The sequence below is a fragment of the Harpegnathos saltator genome, unplaced genomic scaffold (genome assembly GCF_003227715.2).
Source record: "Harpegnathos saltator strain DR-91 unplaced genomic scaffold, Hsal_v8.6 scaffold337, whole genome shotgun sequence".
NCBI lineage: Eukaryota > Metazoa > Arthropoda > Insecta > Hymenoptera > Formicidae > Harpegnathos > Harpegnathos saltator.
This window is the reverse complement of record NW_020230136.1, coordinates 107,691-129,427: the sequence shown is the minus strand read 5'-3', so window position 1 is coordinate 129,427 and position 21,737 is coordinate 107,691. Positions and strand designations below refer to the sequence as shown.

General features: G+C 45.3%; 2 protein-coding genes across 7 annotated transcripts in view; one reads left to right on the top strand and one right to left on the bottom strand.

Moving 5' to 3' along the window:
- Positions 1-130: 130 nt before the first annotated feature.
- Positions 131-4,210, bottom strand: drk (growth factor receptor-bound protein 2 drk). Of its 2 annotated transcripts, none has more exons than XM_011138320.3 (6): positions 4,063-4,210; positions 3,145-3,242; positions 2,782-2,901; positions 2,118-2,283; positions 1,838-2,011; positions 131-1,694 (listed from the first exon to the last, which is right to left on the bottom strand). In XM_011138320.3, the coding sequence occupies exons 1-5, from the start codon at positions 4,138-4,140 to the stop codon at positions 1,838-1,840; spliced, it is 636 nt and encodes a 211-aa protein (XP_011136622.1). In that variant the 5' UTR covers positions 4,141-4,210; the 3' UTR covers positions 131-1,694. The 2 variants fall into 2 exon arrangements, with proteins under 2 accessions (XP_011136622.1, XP_011136630.1); XM_011138328.3 differs by lacking the exon at positions 4,063-4,210 and adding an exon at positions 3,718-3,778.
- Positions 4,211-5,730: 1,520 nt separating this feature from the next.
- Mob2 (MOB kinase activator 2) overlaps positions 5,731-21,737 on the top strand; it is a 29,925-nt gene continuing 13,918 nt past the window's right edge. The window contains exons 1-2 of one of the 5 annotated variants that reach the window (XM_025300235.1): positions 15,974-16,292; positions 16,544-16,621. In XM_025300235.1, the coding sequence (XP_025156020.1) occupies positions 16,117-16,292; positions 16,544-16,621 (254 nt within the window). In that variant the 5' untranslated portion in view covers positions 15,974-16,116. Of the gene's footprint in view, positions 6,532-15,973; positions 16,622-21,737 lie in introns of those variants that run through there. The other 4 variants (XM_025300236.1, XM_025300233.1, XM_019840494.2 and 1 more) reach the window with 4 other exon arrangements.

Here is a 21,737-nt window from a genome sequence, read left to right as displayed (position 1 = left end):
TATAATGTTTTGAAGTAAAGATGTGTTGGTAGCAGAATTTTTTTTCGAAGTAATTTGATCGATTCATCAATTGTTAATTATTCGTTAAGTCTCGGAAAATAATTCCATTGATAACATAGAGATATACATATCTTTTTGTAATTTCATTTGTTTGTGAAATACATTTTCAAATTATACATTGCGAAGTAGTCTTTCTTCTTTTTTACCCATTTATTTTTTGTTTTTTTAATACTGTTCAATTTGCACGCGAGAGAAAGTTCAATCGAAGGCATGATTAGACCATTGCAGTCTATCAACGTGATTAAATGAGCAACAGTCGCAAAACAAGTCCTTCGACTTCAAAGGTACAAGCAATCCTTACATTTGTAGATACTTAGATCATTATGATACTTAAACGTTCTCGAGAGAAAGAGAAAAGAGGAAAGTCCCTCTCTCGAGTTTCAATCCTACTACACAATTAGATATCCGAATCTAATATTTATCATAGTGTTTCGATCCTAATGTGTATAGGGAAAAAACGTCGAATATCGTTAGCAAGCCGGCGAAACGACAAGAAATATCGATCGTGAGACGAGTTTTCTCTACATCGAAATAGGACTTTCCGCGTCACCGCATTTATCGCGGTCGGTTGATAAAGCTAGAAGCGTACATTAGCAGGAAGTCTCTCGAATACGACTATCGGCAACGTGTATAAATGAGCGACAACACTGACCGGTATCGCTCGTTATTCGATGAGATAAAACCGCTGCTAGAACACGTTATCCTGCGACGCTATATAGAGGAGTTATCGTCGTTGGGCGCAAGTAAACAAAGCACGAAGCAGCTATATATAATTAATATAATATATTGTTATTAATAAAATGTAACATAACGCATTAATAATCATAATAACCATAAAAGATAATATTAATAATTACACAATAATATGCTACTAAGGACTTCTGTGATTGACGCAGTAAGTAAAAAGTAGAATTCGTCGAAAAGAATGATTAAAAAAACAGAGAGAGAGAGAGAGAGAGAGACAAGGAAAATAAAATATAATATACATTCGGTTATTCTCAAACGCGACTCCGAGGTTCGATTCGAGAATCGCGCGAGAGACCCTTAGATCCCTGGGGGTATCTGTAAAATCTTAGATAAATCTAGATAAAGGATCATTATAGATTGTTAAAGTTCTATAAATGCTTGAATCCTTAGATCCTTTAGGCATCTTTTAGGCATCCTTAGATCCCATAGACATTCGTAACATTCATAGATCCTTGGACCCTTGCAGATAACGTTAAGAGATCCTTGGATCTTCAGATATCGTCAGACATCTTCGGATCACATAGACGTCCTTAAAATCTCAAAATGTCGTCATTAATATCTTCATTAATCGTTCTCGGATGTTTCGATGTGATGTCGATGACAGTGTTGAGACTTTTTTTTCTTTCCCTCGTCTAGATAAACGCGATATTTATCCTTCTTAATATCGGAGGATCTTGGTCTTGGAATATGAACAATTCGCATGTTTACTCCACTGTTTACTTGTAGAAGACTTTTCGGCGAGACCACCAGTACACTCTGGTAGCCCATTCGATGGGTGAGGTTTGTAAAATATTGTTTATGAAGTCCGCGGCGATTCGGATCTTGTAGATGATAGTGGTGGGATAAGCCGGCCGCTGTTCCCAACAACTACCTCTGTCCTTTGAGGCCTGCAACATCATATTAATAATTGAATGAAAGAATAATATATGCGAGTGATCGAGTATAAAGAAAAGTTAAAATGAAGGGCAAGCAAAAGCGGAAATAATTCAATACATAAAGTAATTATCAGATGCATTTAGTTTTTGTATACCTAGGAGTGATATGGCATCACATATGTAGATGGGAACAGTCCTCGTCTATTTCCGATTTCTCCGTTCCACCAGTGCTGATCTGAGCGATCTGTGACAGTGATGACGTCTCCTCGTCGAAATTCTAACTCACCGGCTTCTTGTGGTGTGAAATCGTACAATGCTTGTACCAAACACTGAAAACAATAAAAGTAATTTTTATCAATAAAAAATACATAAAATATACTAATGAAATATATTATTTCAGCACACTCGCAAAAATATATTATAATTGATTCTCACCTCCTCTGGAACCATATCACGTAGCTTAACATCCTGTGAGCGAGAAACAGATGCTGAACGGTGATACTCTACCAATTCGTTGAGGCTGTTGAACTTAACAACCCATAGGAAGAACTTGCCTTGTGCGTCTCGTAATACTTTAAAATGCTGCACACCATCGGAGCATCTACCAATATTTAATTGAATTACTTTATATTCCTTTAACAACCATTTCTTAATATTCAACTATTGTTTATAAAATATAAATTAATATAATGAGACATTTTATATCTAATTAACATATTAATATTGTTAATTTTGTTTCTTAAAATTTTCTTCAAACTTCACAATCTCCATAAATGATATTTTATTGCGATAATCTTTTCTTGAAGACCCTAAAAATAGTATATTGATACCACAGAGATATTCACCAAAATTGTCTACATATACTATTTATGCATTCATCAGCAAATTTAATTTGGACTACTTATATATATTTATGTATCGTTATGTGTTTTATGTACCGTTATGTGTGTTATATGGTTATATATGTATCAATACATGTTTTTTGACCTATTCTATTGTTGATAATTCTTTATCTACTAATGATTTTGGCTGAGGATGACTATAAAAATCTGGCTTTTAATAAAAGAAAATCTTACTATCATGCAAATAAAATACTCACTTTACAGATAAGGAAAAATCACCAGGAGAGGTTTCACTAATTCTGATCAAAAAGGCGCCTTCATGCTTGTTCAACAACAATCTTTCAGCATCAGCTCTGGTTATCCTTCCATAATACCAACTATAATAAGCAATAAAAAGTATAAAACAAAGATTTTGTACAAGAAATATATATATATATATATATACATGTATAAGTGTATTTTATTTAAGAAAATTTAGAGAAAACAGCTATATATATATATATATAAAAGACATTTCTATCTGTGTTTCTGTGTTATCAAAGATCTGTGTTATCAAAGATTATAATATGACATATCTCTTATTCAAGTATGTTAGTACATAACATATAATATATACATACTCATGACTCTTCATCTCAATATAATTACTTGGTATAAGCCCTTCTTTGGAATCTAGTTCAGCTTTATACCAATTCATGTCATCTTCCATATTCAAGATCTGAAAAATTATATATTGTAGATATAGGGAATATGAAATTATACAAGGAATATACACATATAGATTTATAAGAATAACATTTTATAAATAGTATTCTTATTCTTTCTAAACTTGAACTTAACAATCTTAATAATATTTATAAAGCATTCATTTATTTAAAAGTAATTATGAATATATAAATATCTAAATAAGATAAATACTCAATATAATTTCAAATTGAAAATTAAATTGCACATATATATTATTTTTAACTTATTATTTCTCGAAAAACTGATTATATCTCCAGATTATTCTTTTTCTACTTTCTAGCTCTAAGGTCTATGAAAATGCTATTCATGTCCATTTCATTTTATATACAGGAAACATATTTGAGATACAAACAATGTAAGTACAACCGAAAGCAACAAAGGACTCGACTATGGCGTTATTTCGCGATAATTTTGTGCAATAAAATACATAAACACACATCTCGTACGTCGCGTCATATGCAACAGCTAGCTCTCTGTCATAGCGCAAAGCGGCGATCAACGATAACGTGTATACGCGTCTATGTATAAGATACGAGTTAACAGTACGCTTCTAACAGTAGTGAGTGCATCGTTCGTTGCTTGGCGTCTAACTGCGATAAGTGGATGGAATACGATAGAAGTTTCGGGATCGGCCGAGGTCCCGTGATCGCGAAACGACGCGACGCGACGCGACGCGACGCGATACGACACGACGCGACGCGATGCAACGTAACGCGCTTCGCCGTTGGCCGAGTGTGCGAGTCATTCAGCTAGCTCCCTGAGGATCAGGTGGCTCCTTACAATTTACCAACCTTCAGGATCTGACATCTACGGAAGCTGAGCTCGTCCTCGGCGGTCGCCGTGAAATCGTGTTTCGCTATCGCCTCCATTCTTCTCCGACACGTCCGAGACGTCGGGAAAGAGATAGACGATGAGCAGCCGCTGCTAGAGGTGAGAGTGAGAGGGCGCTCGCTTATACGTTCCGCACGAAACGGAGTACTGTCCCGGTACGAGACGGAGACAGCGGTAGATAAATAGATAGATAGATAGATAGATAGATAGATAGATAGATAGATAGATAGATAGATAGATAGATAGATAGATAGATAGGTAGATAGGTAGGTAGGTAGGTAGGTAGGTAGGTAGGTAGGTAGGTAGGTAGGTAGGTTGGTAGGTAGGTGAGGAAGGTACAGCAGTTTTTTTGGAAGAGATGGAGAAGGGGAGAGAGAAGGACGAGGATAAAGGAAAAGAGAAAAACAGAGAATGCACTCGCTATGTGCCACACGTACGCAAAGCAATGGGTTGTAGGATCGAGGTGCTATATGAAATACGTTGAAAAGAGAGGAGCGATACAAAAGCGCCTCGTTAAAGGGAACGAAAGAGCGATATGAAACTTGTTAGATGGAGCGGGAGGGCCACGTACAAAGCACAGGAAGGGGAGCGACGCTATAGCGTGTATATGAGATGCACGATGCGCTATATTAAGTGCGTATGAGAGAGAATGAGACGGATAGAGTGAGAGAGAGAGAAATAGAACAGGAGCGAGGAACGATGTTGTTCTCTTGAGTCACGGTAACGCACAGGAATCGAGAAACGTGCTGTATCGCGTGCTCTTCCCCTGGCAGCACACTTTGATCACAGTCTCTTATCCTGACGTCGGACGGCTGGTATCGACCGAAGGACGACACAGGATATTGTAATCTGCGTGTATTATAGTATACGTGTACACAGGATACTGATCCTGGACACGTGAGCACCGATGCGCGCACACACGCACTTCACACAGAGCTCTCGATATTCTTCTATGCGCGATCTAACTGCAATCAACACAGCCTCAATATCATATTTCGTTTTTTCCCCTCGCGGATTACGCGCGAAATTTACACGGCGAGCTGTCAAAGGCGATCGCACGTAGCCTCATACAAGTCCATCACTAGCTTATCACACTTACCCTTGCCGTTCGGAATGTTTCGGCTCTATTCGCCAATGGTCGGCCGCCATTCGCCACCTGCGTAATCGACCATCGCGCATAGTGTGACGTCATGCTACGTCGCCGATGACTATGATTAGGTGACGTGAGGTGTAGTGAGGTGTAGCAGTTAGGAAACACCATACGCCGATGAACGCTGTGGCCTATTTATCTCTCACTTTTTCGAAATGCATTCCTTTTCATGTTAATGCGCTTTTAGCTATAGTGTGTGTGTGTGTGTGTGACATAATCGTAGACAAATGCGCGTACATGCATAAGAAAAGGAACACATCTCGGAAGAGAAAGATATTGCCTCGAGCTGTTGAGTATCTGACGTCAGACGCAAAGTAAATTCTCCGCTATTGCTCGAAGAACGATCACGCTTCTTTCTGGCTAATGGACGATTAAGAAATTGATATCAGGTCAGAGATAAAGTTTACTCAGCATTAATTATCGGGCGAAAATCGGAGTGCATCTCTACGCTGCGAGGAGTTTAGCCGCGAAGGAAGAAAAAATCCGTAATATTTCATCGACGCAACGTCGTTTGAAGTTGCCGCGGGTCCCTCGTCATTCAGCTGGTAAGTGAGCAAGAGCACGTCGCGCGGTGTGCGCGATAAGTAGCGCCTCTCTTCGGCGGGTAGCCGAAGCGACGTTGCGGCGAGCGCACGCTCGGGGCGCTCGCGCCGCAGAACGACGTCAGACGATCAGCTGTACGCATCGCGGCTACGTTTGTTTCTCGCGCGCGCGAGTGAAGTGTGTGGTGTCACAACAGAGCGTATTGTTGCTCGTAATCGCGCGCGAGTCCACACGGGGTCATTGGCGATATTGTCGCGTCGCGTTGTGTCGTGTCGCACAGACGAGCAGCGCTCTCGACGATCGTCGTCGAGCGCGGAGCCGATCACGCGGCGGACGAGCAGGGACGCGAATCAGCCGCTGCAGTGTATTTCGACGGGCAGCGGGGCATGACGGGAACAGGTGACAATAGAGCCGCGCCATGTTAGATTTCACGAGATCGCGAAACGCGCGCCGCTGCCGCCGCCGCTGCTGCTGCCGCCGCCGCCGCTGCCGCCGCTGCTGCTGCTGCTGCTGTTGCTGCCGCCGCTGCTGCTGCTGCTGCTACTATTACCGCTAACTACTACCGTGCTGGCCAGTACCGTGTGGAAAGAGAAAGGGAAGGAGAGGAGATTTACACTTTGTTTTCTCGGCTCTCGCGCGCACAGCTTTCCTCCTCACGACGGTGATCCATCCGAAAATCATCCAAGCTGGATAGGTTACCCGAGTATCTCCGCGATACCGTGGACTGGTTTATGGGGTAAGTCCTCTTTCACTGTTATACCAAGAGAATCGCGGCGGCTCGTGTACGCCTGTACCTACCTACCTACCTACCTACTTACCTACCACCTAGTGATCGGGCGCGTGTTGTCGCGACGTTCGCGATACCGCTCGCGAGTTCCATGTCCGTCCTCTGAGCTGTTCTCTCCGGCGTCGGAGAGAGATTAACCTCTCCGATGCTTGAACCTGTGCTCTCGCGGCCGAGCGCACCGCGCGTCCTCTCGTCTTCGTCCTGCTCGCTCACCCGCGCGCCGGAGCTCGTCTTTTCACCGTGGAGAAAGTAACCGCGGCACCGAGAGACTCGCCGCCGACCGAGCATCTCCGCCGGATTTTCAGAGCACCGCGAACGTCTTCGTCATCGTCGGCCGCGAAGTGACGCGTGCACCAACACAGCGTTGAAAAAGCCACATGTACAGGCGCGCGACGTTTACCTGTGGGGGCACACCGGTGGTGTCGGTCTAAAGTCGATCTTACCTGAACGAACATTCGATCGGACGCGTTACGTCGTTCTGCGTCTGAATTTTTTTTACGCGCTTCACGCTCGTCTTTGACAACTTGGCGACCAGACGCTCGTGTGATAATCACGAACGAACGACGCGTACGATGCTGGTTCACGAGTTGTTTATTTTCAACCGAAGGTCTTCACAGATTTTGTTTGCAAGAAGAAAAGTCCCCTTGACGTTTTTCAGTGCTTCGCGACGTCAACGCGGCGTGCGCGCGCGCGCGCGCGCGTGTGTGTGTGTGTGTGTGTGTGTGTGTGCGTGATTTTTTCAACTCTCGCGTAGTGTTAACGCATAGTGTTTTTGTTTATTCCTTCTCAGCCTCGATCGCGTTGCTCGTCTTTCCAACGAGTCACCTTAAGGTCTGACGTGAGCAGACAGGCACAGGTTGAAATAAGTCCGACCAGCGATTCTCTTTTTCTCTTCCCTCGTCACACTCGGGTGTCTCATCGGAGAAACGATTTAAACGACGGATTCGCTTCGGTGGCTTTCCTCGGCGAGAGAGTCGCAATAACGACGATGACATCGTCGTCGTCGTCGTCGTTATCATCGTTGTCGTTACCGACATTCAATCCTCGTGCGCGAAGAATCGTCGTTAATTCAGCTTCGGCAGTGTGAATGATAAAATGTGACTTCTCTTTGATTCATCTCGCTCGGGGCGGAATTTTAATTTTAGATGCGATGTAAATTAAAGCGGAGAAAAACCGTGACGGAGAAGAGTAACGCTCTCGACTCGATTTCTTTCAAAGAAAAGAGGAGGAAGAAAAATTGCAAATTCCCCGATGAATGTCGTTGTTGATCGCGTCGGCGTGGCGAAGAATCCAAGTGCGACAGTGACACAACAGATCGATTATTTATTTTAGGTTATAACAAGTAAAATGGATTTATACAAAGATTTTCCATCAGACACGTCTCACAAAGGGATGATTGCCGACGCCGGGAACTATTCTATTTTCATGCACTGCGCCGCGTATATAGGGTAGCCCAATAAATGAGTTCCGTCACGCTGACGCGTCGTCGATCGAACGTTTTCCGGTAACGGTGAGACACCCTCCGTGGACCCGTTTGTAATGTAGAAAAAGATAGAGAAAGAGACAGTGTGTATTTAATCGTCATATCTATAGCATTTATAATTGAGGTTATATAGTTTGTGCTTAGGATCGAGATCGCATGTGTACAATCTTGGCTCACTACTTTAGAGCGGTTCCTCTTTGCCCCCTCCCCCCCCCGTTAAGGGGGATATCCGTGTGCACGACACGGATTTCCCCCTTAACGATACGAGCGAGACTCGGAATTAATATTAAGATTACTAATCGTCAGTGGAAAATTGGCGAATGCGGCTTCGACCGCTCTCGACTCGGTGTGGTGTATGAATTCGCTTACGTAAAGCATACAACATACATACACACCGTTCGACGTGGTTGAATCGAAAAGGGCCAAGCCATAATTATACCCAGGGTTCCTTAAAAATTGCGCAGCACGTAGCTTCGATGTGTGTCGTGTGACCTTCGCTAGATATTGACGTTTACATTGTATCCGTAGATACATTTGTCACACGCGATTATATTACGATTAGATTAGACGTATCAACATTCGTCGGTGACCGATATTTTTTTCGCCGAGAGTGTCGCTCAAAGTCTTCACGGCGGTAGTCCTCTAAGTAGAGAGAGGAAAGGTAGCTAGAAATAGAAAATTCAATTAGAGAGGAGAGTAGCGTAATTTTGTCTTTTTTTAGAAGAAAGACGAATCGCATTCCGCGACCGAGAGAAGTGAGATGTCTCTCGGCGTAGACGTGTGTTACGTAAAATTATTGTGGATGTTTATACATAACCGTGTGCGAGGACGATCGATTACGGGCACTGCGATCTTTGAAGTAAACGAACGATATAAATATTCGCAAACTGGGAAGTCTCGGCGTTGACTTGGGTCTCTCACGATTGACGGACGTTTTTGACGAAGAAACGACCGGTCGATCAACGTAAATCTCATCGAGTGAAAATATTATTTTTTTCGATGTGTCTCTCTCTCTCTCTCTTTCTCTCTCTCTCTCTCTCTCTCTCTCTCTCCCCCTCCCTTTCTCTTCTTCACGGGGTCAAACGTATATATCGTATATTTAACGATAATAAAAGTGACATCAAGCGTGTACGGCGGAATCGCACTTATCGGACCTAATTTGCGGGACACGCGAACCGCTCGTATAATGGGAAAAATTCGATTCGTTGCGATTACAATCGAATTTTTGTAAAACGATGAATGATCTTACCGCGTCCCGCATGGGATTCTCCGCCGGTTATCGTCCGATGATGGAGTTCCGCGAACCTGGCTTTTTGCGGGGAAATTTATGGACGAAGTTTCCCTGCGAGAAAAAGAGAGGAGAAGAGACAGGCTATTTTTATACCGCGAGATTTACACGTCAGATTCGTTCATTTTACCGCGACGCGAAATATGACACGGCGAATGATTATGGATTATTCTGCTTTCACCGGATTCTAAATCACAGCCGCAGAAAGTCGAATTTCTCTGACTGCTGTACAAACACGCTCGCAGGAACTGTTTTTCCCTTTCGATCAATCGGCGTGTACGATTTATTCGAGTACAAAGAATGTCCCGTTTCTATTGTATCGTCTCTTAACGGCGGATTCTACATAGATAACGCGAAAAAAATCGTCGATTCGTGTTCTTCGAACAGAATGTCGAAAACGTTTTATAGCTTTCTGTAAATCGAGGACTAGAAATAAAGGATTTCCCGTTGAATATTAAATTCCACTAATTCCGGTGGAATTTCAAGTTTTATCCTCGGTTGAACTTCAAGTTTTATTCTTCCTCTTTAAATCTTCAATTATAATTGAAATTTAATTTCGACTACTACTTTGCTCGAATATAATTTTACTTTTGAAGTTTCATTACGAAGATATACAATGTACTATTTGTGCAGATGCGAAATGTATTCTAAATAATAATTTCCCCCTTTCTCCACGCGAGTAGAGTCTTTTCTGATCAAAATCCGTAAATCATTACTGTGCACAGTTAAACTCGCGAGAAAAACACGCATCGATCAGAGTCGAAAAAGCGACTGACGATTCGTACTTTACGCACAATTCCTTTCGGCGATGATGTCACTTTAAAGGCCACCGGCTACTAGTCGACCGCGCGTTTTCCTTTTGGCCGATGATTTAATTAGCGGTATCTGTCGGTGACATTAAACGGACGAGGCGTAAAAATACATTGTCAAGTCGTGCGTGAACCGCTATCGGTATCATCGATTCGCCGAAGGTCAGGAAGCGCCAAGTGCACACCGCAAGAAACGTCGTTCTCGATAATTGAAACCGCGAAACGCGGAAACATTCGTTCGCTCGCCACTTGTGTAGTGTTCTGAGGTTGGTTTTTTTCAAAAATTGTTCCTGGTTGTAGTGTTGCTCGGAAAAATAGTGTCGATGAGATAACTGGCGACGCGCCAATTGGTTGAGCTGGAAATTGGCGGAAGGTATCCGTTTCGCATGCTCGTCATCGTCATCGTCGTCACCGTCGTTTGAAACCGGTGTCTTTTTTCTTGTATTTTGGAAAGGTTGAAAATATCGCTGGTATAAACGAGTCTCGATAATTTCTTATGTTTCGCATTGATTTACTCGGCCGAAGATGGCGGTTCGAGTATGTCTCTGGTGAACAAAGTCTTGGCTGGCTCGAAACCGAACGGAGTGATGACTCATTTCGATTTTTAGCAGTGCAATTGGTTTCCTCGGCTGATTCGTGCACAGTCGCACGTTCATCGAAACGTTTGTGACAACGCGATGACCTATCGCAATTCTTTTAGGTCCCGGAGGACTTTTGAGAAAGTATCGAGAGGATGAAGTTGTCAGTGTATTTTTGCGGTTTTTACTCTGCGAAACGAGAGGATAAAATTCAACATAAAAATTGATATAAATTTATTATATTGTTTCATAAATATATTACAATTTAAATAAAAATTTCACATATAAAGATTAAAAATATAAAGGAATATATAGACAAAACCTACTTGCAAGGTATATGTCGTTAAAATACGCGTCTACTTTTTATTCACCTGAACTCGCAATCGCTTGAGTATCATGGAAGAAAACGTCTTTATGTCTTCCAAACATAGATTATCGATATGTCCTGGCCGGTTCAAATGAATAAACGTCCTTCGAAGTCTCTCGAACTCTTATCTCTTAAAAGAGGTCGCGTTTTTTCTTTTTAGAATAATAGGAACTTTCGGTCGCAGTCGTAATGTCATTCTCGACTCCGCGATTTTCTTAAATTCAACGTTTGCGAATCATTTTGGAGCAACGTTCGCTTCCGAATTATTAAACAGACGCGAACAACGATGGTCTTTTATTTGAATCGCTCTTTCGTAGCCGCGATAAGGACAATTTTATCGCTATTTTTTTTGGTGATAACGTCAGCTAACCACCGACCGGTGGATCGCTCGTGATCGCACGTAAGCATTTCTCGCCCGTTTTTCCGGGCAAACAGAGTTATCGCGTTTATCGTAAAATATCGTCGTTACGTGCTATTATCGCCGGTATTGGGAGCTTCGGTTACGCGAGTGGAATACAAGTCCATGAAAGCGTCTGAAAAATTGAGCTGGAACTCTCCGTAGCTTATCATTGGTCGAAAAAGTCAAAGTTGCTCTCGACTTTTCCCAAAATACTTCACGACATTCTCAGATCGATGAATTAGAAAAGGTTAGTTTGGCACAGGAATGAATCGACGCGTAAATCTCTCTCTCTCCCTCTCTCCCTCCCTCCCTCCCTCCCCTCCCTCCCTCCCTCCCTCCCTCTCTCTCTCTCTCTCTCTCTCTCTCTCTCTTTCTCTCGCTTTCCCTGAACGAATTTTGAACCTGAACATTATGATCTTCTCGATAATGATAAATGTCAAAAGCTATGAATCTGAATATTTATTTTCCTGTGCGGTTCAAGTGGCCATTTTAACGAAAAACATACGATGCGTAATTTTCGAGTGTTGTCCTATATTAAGCGCGTTACGGAAAAAGACAAGTAAACACTGTTGAAGATCGATGATAAATCGCTGAACCCACGACACGGTCGAATCGAGCTGTTGTTTTTCTTCGTTTCTCTCTCTCTCTCTCTCTCTTTTTCTCTGGCCTCCCACAGTATAATTATATTAGTATATACTCGTGTTGCCGATTACAAGGGCCGTGTTGTTGGTTTATCGTGACATACGTTCGCTCTTATCCTAGCGTCTCAAAGGACTCCCGAAGGGGGTGCTAGTCCACCGCTCCAGCTCCGTAAACGTCCAGGTCGACGTCACATTTACTTGACATTCATCCGCACCCTCTTCGTTATATCCGCGCTCATTTTTCACGATAATGTCGTCCGACGTCTTCCGTTGGCAGGCATATTCGTGAATGGGGAGATGTCGGATGATTCACGAGCGAGCGGGCAGAAATAATCGCGCCTCGCGGAATATGTCTCCCCTCTTCGCTTCGACGAATATCAACGACTGCTCGTTATCAGTGGTCGATATCACCAGCGCGTTGTTCAAATATCAAGATATATATATATATAGAGAGAGAGGGGAGGGGGGGGGGGAGGGAGGAAGGGAGAGAGGGAGGGAGAGATTAAAATAAGCGTATTTTATCGACTGCTATCATTGTTGATTATCAAGTCGAAATTTGGATTTCATGTTAACCTTACGTGTTCCGTCGAACTAGAAGGACTAATGGAGAATCTCGAGATGTAACATTATACAGGCTATTTTCTTACTTTGGTGTTATACGTCGACTTCGCGTCGGACGCGAAAAAAATCTAAGATTTGCGAGAACACCAAACCAATTAGCAAGAGAAGCAAAGTCATCCCCTTGTCTAGTAATTCTTCTTGACTTTTAAGGTATTTTGTTTAACCAACGTCTTTTTTCCCCTCTGTTTAGTCTTGTTTTTGTATAAAATTCACATTTAAATATTTGGATGCATAAATGAGCATACACACACAACGCTGTTACAGTAATCATCTTTGCTTTTGCTTATCTTAAAAAAAATCATGAAAAGATTATGAGAAATTCGTGTTTTACGGTTAGCCGATTCCTATGCATTAAAAATCGTTCGCAAGAGAAACCTTTGAAAAGATACCTCGAATTCACATTTTTCCTCACCAACAGCTTACCTGTACGCAGCATTGTTAATAATAACTATGTAAACAACACGATGAAATTTTAGGGCAATGTGAAACAGGTACGATTTCTCATCAAGCGTCACAAACGCGGTGTTTCCTTGTTAGATCATCGTTGGAATTATCCAGAACGTCTCTGACTTATCAGCAAACTGTTTTCGATTCTCCGATGATTTGATAAAAATGTATCGCGTGTTGGCGACGCTTGGTGGCAGATTCAATATTAGTTATATAGCACATATATATATATATATATATAAATTTGTCTCATACAATACGTATATCCGAAACACTGATCGATAACAGTATCGATAGTGAATCGCGAATTTAAGCGTCGCTCGTGTCGCCGCTTATTTCCCAATCTAACGCGCGCTAATAATAGTCTCCTCGTGGCGTTCGCTTGCAATTGACGGCGGTATATCGGGCAATACGAGTCGGCCATGCAGTATATCTCGATATCTATTTAATCTATCGACATAATTAGCGCCAATATTCCTCTCTTGACTGACGGAGACCGGCTATGGTATGACGACTGTCTTCGTTCTTGGCAGCGTTCCGTTTTTCCGCTGTCCCGACCATTCAGATTGCGGCGCGGTCTCGTCGTCAATGTCGGAGTCAATGTCGGATTGTCTTCCTATAATTCGTTCCTGATAGTATTTTCCATCGATAACCAATACGTCCCGACCGAATGTACGTACCACCGCGCGCATCATCGCGCGTTTCCGCATCGTCCGAACGCTCGCATCTTCGTGAACACGATTAATTTTCACTAACGGACGCGGAGAAATCGAGGCTTAGAGAGGAGGGAGGATGAACGGGGAATTTTGACTTGAATTTACGTTGAAATCAGAATTTCAATGGTCGGTCGATGGAAGAACGATAACGGACGATGGAAGTTTCTCGTCTCGGACAATCTCATTCGGAGATAATCGTCTTTGAACTCGCCGACGATTTCGCCGTTCGAGTTCGCTTGAAATGAGACACTCGGTAGACACTAAGCAGACCCATTGTGCGTAAGAAAGATCGATATTCGTCGGGGACTAGAAGTCCTAGAAGACCCAGACCCGGTGTCAGGGTATTACGTTACACGCATTGAGAACGGCCTTCACCTTTCACATTCGCAACACGAAGCCCGTGAACCAGTATATCGCGCATTTATTCGTGCAGATGGAATACATTAAGTACTCGATGCTGCTGCGATATGTATATCCGTTGCTTGCATTTCGCGCTCGCGGTGTATCGTAGTCGTCTGTTATTTTAAAGAACTGAGACCGACACCGACGTAACTGGGAATCGGCCAGCTCGATTTCCGTCCGTGCGAATTCGCGATTGTCGCCTTTCGTTTATCCGCGAATCGACACACATCCGGGCATCTAAGCTCGGCGAAGCACATACATCTTCAACTACCTTCGCGATCGGGACGAGAAACATATTCGGCATACTTTTCATTGATGGATTCACGTTGCTGATGTCGAGTTGTCTTTGACCAACAAAGAGAAGCGAAAAGCTGTTTGTACAGAAATCGCAACCCATGCGAGATTATTTGATGCGAGATTGTCGGTAGCTTATACGAAATCTTCACGTGCACAAACCGCTCTTTTTCTTCCTCTCACGTTTTCGCTCGTCTGAAAATATCCAATATTTGCTCGTATACAGCGAACGAACGTATTGACATGAAGGCAACGAGTCCGAAGAAGCAAATCCCGCCGGCAACTCATCGGTGATTAAACTTTTATGTATTTTATTGATTAACCCTCAGACGGCGGAAATCGGGTCAAAACTGACCAGTTGTTTCATATTTTCTGACATATATGTGTGTCAGCTGTGTTCGGTAATTCCAATATCTGAGTGTTCCGGCAAGTAATAACAAATTCCAGCTTAATTTAATATCAACTTTGCCCGGAAAATTACATTATCTCATACAAACACAAATCACACATTCGACCATTTCGGTATACGGAATAATCGGTTTAATCGGAATAATCAGTTTCCATCTTAACGCATGAATTTTTCGGGAAATTAAACAGACAATAAAACTTCGTACATAAAGGACGCAATATTGGATTCATCGAGAGTTTATTGATTGAAAAATATGATGCCGCGCATTGTTTATCGCTGAAACTTCCTCTAGGAATCTTCTATTTTTAATCACCCATTAATTATTTGAGAGGCGCAGTATCGTCGGGAAAAGAAATCGAGCTCGGAGCGAGGAAGCCGTAGCGAGGAAACATCTGACGTTTTCAAGGCGAGTACATTCGCAGGACAATAGCCTCTCCTCCTCGTCCATCGCGCTGTATCGTTCGCGCTTTCGCTGTTCGGTTCGCTCGAACAACTCGATTCTCTCCGTGTCACCAGGAAGACAACTTCGTCAGAGAAGGTACGCACTCTGGCGAGCCCGAAAAGCGTCGTCGTCGTCGTCGTCGTCGTCGTCGTCGTCGTCGTCAAGCGATCTTCATGTTGCGCAGCAACGCTTTAATAGGCGGAGAACTTGTTCGGCTTCGTTTCGGTCAGGTCGTTATTGCATTATGACGAGGGCGACTCGGCGAGGACGAGGACGTGAGCGAGAGGAGAGAAAAGGTGAAAGAAACGGCTACACACTATTAGAGAAGGAAAGAGCGACTCGCGGCTAAACCCTGCCTCTGTAAAAGAAGCCCCTGCTGCTCTCTCCGTTTCCCTCTCTTCCTTCTCCTTGTCCTCCACCTTTCTACCTCTCTCTTTCTCTCTTTCTTTCTTTCTCTTTCTCTTTCTCTAGATTTCCTCCGCTCGCGGCAGTTTCCTTCTGCGTTCCTCCCGAACACAGCGGAGGGTCCTCTTGTCCCCCTTCTCCCGCCTCCTGACGATATATCCGCGTCTTTCCCTCTCTCTTCCGCTTTTTCCCTATCTACTCGCGACGCGGCGAGGAGAGGACGACGTTGTGGATGATCGCGCGGTGGTGGTACCTGGCCTGGCGAACGGTGGCTGCCTGCCTGCGTGCCTCTGCCTGCCTGCCTGCCTGCCTGGCTGCCTGGCCTGCCAGCTTGTCTGCCTGCCTGATGGAGAACACGGCTATGTCAGTCTGCGCTCCGTTGCTGGCCTGGCGGCGGCTGGCCGAGTGGTAGGTCCGATCAGCCGTGGAACAGAGTGTGTCTTTCTCTTTTTCTCTCGCTCACTTTCTCCCTCGCTCTGTCTTTCTCTTTCCTCGTTTCACTTCCCTTTCCTCGCACGTCGTTTGTCTCTCCTCTCTCTCTCTCTCTCCTCTCTCCTCTCTCTCTCCTGCCGTCGACGTTCTTTTATGCCCCCGGCGGATCACCTGCCCACGTCCCCCTGGTACCACCGCGCATTCATCCTGATGTTCGGTCTGGGCAGCAGGAAGGTCCTCAAGTACTCCGCCATCGAGCCGTCACTCCCCATCGACGTCGAGGACACCGTCACGTGCTTCTGCAGGTCAGTTTGTCGCGTTTGTCCCGCCACGACGCGACGACACCGACGTCGCGCGAACCTAGTCTCTCTCTCTCTCTCTCTCTCTTCGTGTACGTGTCCGACGGCGATGTCGGTGCTCCGATGTGCGCGTAGCGTTCCTCTCGTTCCCAGCAAGAAACGACGCCAGGCGTCTCGACAATTTCGCCGTGCGCTGGCCCGAAGAAGAAGACGTTCACGTGTTCGCACGCGATGCACACACAGTGATTCGCGTGATCGAGAGCGGTCGCTCGGTGACACATGGTGCTGTTGCTGTTGAAATTGTCGTCCGGGCGACTCGAATCAGCACGACCAATGAGTGTCCTTGTTGCTTTTAAAAATACGCGTCGTTTTTTTTTCTCGGAAATGTTGTCAAGGATGTAGTTGTGCAATTCTCAGGGACGGCTATATTGATAAAAAGATGACGCCTCGAGCGAGAAATTTGCTCGCTGGCGTTATTTCCCAGAACTCGACGTTATCGGAATATCTTTTATTTTATGTCCTCGAATATTTGGAACGTATCTTCATGGCGACGCATTCTCCTTCCGTGGGTGTATCGCGATACCGAGATCATCACGCGGTCGATTTTCGATTGTGCGAGCCACTGTGCGTTACGAAAGAACACGCGTAGCACCTTCTCGAGAGCGCATCATTGTTCTACGACGCAGGTCTTAAGTAAGCCGTCGTTATCTTCGGTAGAGATACGCCACTTCATTGTTATCGTCGACAGGCGATAGTCTTTTCGTGTCAAAACGACCCGACAATATCGCGAAATCGCTGGCGAGGTGACGCACGAACGATTATAGAGAAACCGCGATATCCGAGACTCTCATCCTTCAGCAATTTATCCGGCCTTACGTCACATTGCGAATTAATAATGCCATTTGCAACAGTCCGTTAATTGCCGCAGAGAGGCAAACGCGATTTCCTTTTTTCACATGATTACGAAACCCGCGCGCACGAAGGCCACCTTTAACTTTAATTGCACGATATCTATGCGTTACCGATACCTTGCGATAACGAGCGGTGTATTCTAATCGCATACTTCGAAAAAAACTCTCGAAGGCCGAGGAATAGTGCGCGTTTTTGGTCGTTTGGTGAGGTGAGGTCTTTCCAGGTGAGCAATACGGCGAGGAACGCAAATGGAACACACGCACGAGAAGCCTACTTCACGAGGGAGGAGACGACTCGGTATCCATGAAAATACCGGAAATCGTTTTATCGGCCGACGGAACCGCTTCCGTGAGAGGAGAACTGACTCACTGGTCAGGACCTCTCACCGTTCTCTTCGACGGGATTCGGATACGAAATATTCATCGCGAGGCAATGAATACGGGAAATTGAGACGATGCGAGGTAGAGCAACGAAAGCGACGGTCTCCGTCGCGATTTCACGGAGAGTAAATCTCGGGGAGAGATATCTCGATTGCAAAAGAGAGGGGAGTGGGAAGGGGAGTATGTACATACGTGCACGAATACGACTCCACACAATAAGACTCTTTATCAGACGACTGTTTCCCGCGGCGCGGCGGTCTCTCGAGTTTACACAGCTTGCTACCCGCGGTCGCTAACCACAGCGATGACGACGATGTTGCGACGGTATTTAACGCGAGCAATCTCAACGTATTACCTTCGCGAGCGACGCTACGCGCGGTCTTATTACGACTTTGAGTGTCACCGGGGGCGAGTCGCCTCTCTCGAGTCGATTCGGTATCTTCAGCGCTAAAAATCGAACTCACGCACTTATCGCACAACGAGACTCGATCTATTTGAAACGAGATAATCTTACGACACGGGAAAGTACGCGGTTATGTTCCGTGTGCCGACCACAAGCAGAATATTTCTGTCCTCCTTCTTCTCCCCCTCCTGCCGGCCGGGGCAAGTTTTTCATGCTGTCGTACGTTCCAAGGATGCACTCTCTAGGCTCTCGTAGTCACCGTCGTCGCTGTGTCGTGCTTTGCTCGCGTATCCGTGTGACGTAATTACGTTGCGGACACGTGTGCGCCGCGCGACGTGTTGTGCAGCACGTGCCTACGGTCGCGCAGCTCGACGACGTGGTTAAGGGGCCGCGGTACAACGTCGTAGCTTTCGAAATTCATCAAGGGTGCTCGTAGCACTCGGTTTTTCATTTCGTCAACGCCGCAGCTACGAGACACACACATACACACACACACACACCGTCTTCTTAACGCGGATACGCGCAATTTTAACGCGCCGCGACGATGCGTTATTTGTTTAATCCGGCGGTCGTAACGCGCGTGAAAATGAGGATAACACCTCAACAGGTAATCGCGTTTTATACACCGCGCCGGTGAGGAATGTCGCTGCGGATAATTGATGTCGAGATGCAAAATTATGCTCCACGCACGCCTGTGCTAAAGTAATCGCGAATACAATTATTCTCTCATGAGTGCATGAATCTTGATGAATTTTTTTCTCGAACCTGGCTCCGCGGACTCCGCGTTATACCAAATTTACGGCGCCCTCCGACGATGAGAAAGAAACACATTGCGTGCGTACTCACTCGTCCACAATTACACGTCGATTTCGATCTTGACGGGAGTCAAATTAAAACGTTAATGTTTGATTAACGAGAAAACGAGGAGGAAAGAGAGAAAGAGTTAAAATACGTGCCTTATGTAAAACGATCAAACATCGGTGACGCCGCGGTGCGGCGGTTAATTAGTCATTCTTTGCGCGTTATGTCGTACGTTCACTTGTCCACATGTAGTGAACCTTATCTCACGGGCAATTTCCACCTCGAAACCTCGAAGCAAGCTATCGACAGCTTAATTAGCCGCCGGTGTATTTAAGTTTCAAGGCGGCCTAAAATCGAAAAGTCTCGGCGAATTAAGATTCAGACGCGTCAATATCTGATAAAATCCGGTTCCCATCGACTCGTATATACTGCGTACATATATATATATATATATATATATATATATATATTATATTATATATGTATGCGCGCGTCCGCGTCTCATCCTGAACTTTGATGGCACGGCATACAATTAAGGTTGAGTCAATATTTGCGTCCGACGAGGTGCTATTGGATGGGCAAGCTTCACGCCTCGGTGCGACTAGATCGAAGCCAGAATTAAGACGATGCACGACGACGATGATGACTCGGCCACGATTTTTAATGACATTCGCGCACTCGATCGAGCCACGCCGCAAATCACGAACCATGTTGCGCGGTTTGTGTGCTCGAGAGGACGCTTGCACGAAAAATCGCAAGTGTCAGTCTGCGATCAATGAAGGGAAAAGCAAGCAGCGCCTGCCTGCAGCCTGCAGGATTCCCCGAGTCAGACGTTCGACCGGGACGATCGAGGCAAATTCGATCGCGCGAAATTGTCCACCTGATGAACGGGTGTGTATCTCTTCCCCCCTCTCTCCGCTCGCTCCTCCTCCTCCTTTCGTTGTTAAAGGTGCGGTGATAAAACAACGAGAGCTAAAATTAAACGCCCACCGTCACGGGGGAGATCAATTTGCACCGCGCTTTTAGCGCCGGTGTTTTAATAGGCGCTGCACGACAGAAGACGGACACGAACGCCGTCGGGATTTATTACGATCCGCGTCGCTGGATGACGCAGTCACACGGCGCGTCACACGCGGTAATAGCACGGCGTCCGCTTCCCAAAAGCCGAACGGCCGTTGATGGTTAATTCACGCGTTCTGAAGCGAAATAAAATGTAACGGCACGGGGTATTTCGCTTGCCCGCACGTTCGCCCGCGCGAGAATGCATGCCGCCGCTCTCTGTCGCGTGCGCGCACGCGTCTTCATTAGGTTGATTAACGCGGCGATATTGACACCACGCGACAAATGTCACGACGGCGCGGGCGGTAACGCTACCCCTCATCGCCCCTCCGTTTTCGTTCGTCCATCGCTGGTTCGCGCTGTCGTAGTTAATTTAACCTCCGTTTAACCTCCTGACCTTTGCCTTGAGATCCGCGCGGGATCGATTATCCCGGAAAAAGTCACTAATTCAGTTCACGCGGTTCACGATACACGTGTTGTGCTTTCTTTTTGCGGCGTGATTGCACGCGCGCGCGAACGTGTCGCTCCGTTAAAAATTCACCCCGTGTTGGCACGGGGTGCCGAGGGCCGTCAGACACCGGCGACACTCGATTCATCCCGAACTCACGGCCTCGTAGGAAGAGGGTTGCTTTCGCGAGAACCGTGAAACGCGATCTGATTAATGGACTTCCGGCGGGAAGACGCGACGAGACGAGAGGAGGACCCGGTTTTGCGGGAGCCGCGAACTGACCGCAAACCATACAATCGGTTGACAGACGCACCACAGACAGGGAAAATCCGCTCTCCGTGCGGAAATGGTTCGCACACGAGCCGATCGTATACCTAATCCGGGAGAACAAAAATAACCCATTTGGTTGCGTGCGACTGCAGGTACTGATCTATATATGCACATTTCATAATTATTTCACGAGCACCTCTCGCATATTTCCGGGAAGAAGAATTAATAAGGATCGTATAAATTCTACCGGAGCAAAATTAATTATCCTTAATGTTAAGTTATCGCCTGCAGCTGATAAATCTATATTTCTCCGTCGCTGTGGAAAATACCGTATTTTCATACCCTTCATGTTCGATATCTTACTCGCACATAGAGCAAATATTTTCTCAATTTTCTACGCGTTTTCTGCGCAAGCATAGGGAAAATTCTCTCTCTCTCTCTCTCTCTCTCTCTCTCTCTCTCTCTCTCTCTCTCTCTGTCTCTCTGGAGGCGTCCCTCTGTCTTCAGCTTGAACTTTAGCTCCGCGTGAAGCGAGTAATTCCACGCGAGAGGAAAATAAAGCGGTGAACTAATAGTCGCTGATAGGGAAGAAATAGAAGCGAAAACGTCAATGCGTCGTAAATTATGCCGGAAGATCGTGTTCGGGGCGTCGTCGTCGTCGACAGAGATCGGAGTCCGAGAGTTCCTTGGTGAACCGCCCTCTCGAGGGTGGTGGCGTACGATGGCAGGTAAACAAATGCGAGAGAAATGTTTGTCGATGGGGTGCGCGCCATGACGTCACGGGGTGGCGCCTTCGAGGCGCCATTCGTCCATCGATCCGCATCCTTCGGATGTAATCCTAGAGAAGAG

Excerpts from the sequence above, each read along its gene's own strand:
- drk (XM_011138320.3), bottom strand. The coding sequence starts at position 4,140 with ATGGAGGCGATAGCGAAACACGATTTCACGGCGACCGCCGAGGACGAG. Across the intron at positions 3,243-4,062 it reads GTAGATGTCAGATCCTGAAG|ATCTTGAATATGGAAGATGA; the intron begins GTTGGTAAATTG and ends ATAATTTTTCAG. Across the intron at positions 2,012-2,117 it reads GTGATATGGTTCCAGAGGAG|TGTTTGGTACAAGCATTGTA; the intron begins GTGAGAATCAAT and ends TATTGTTTTCAG.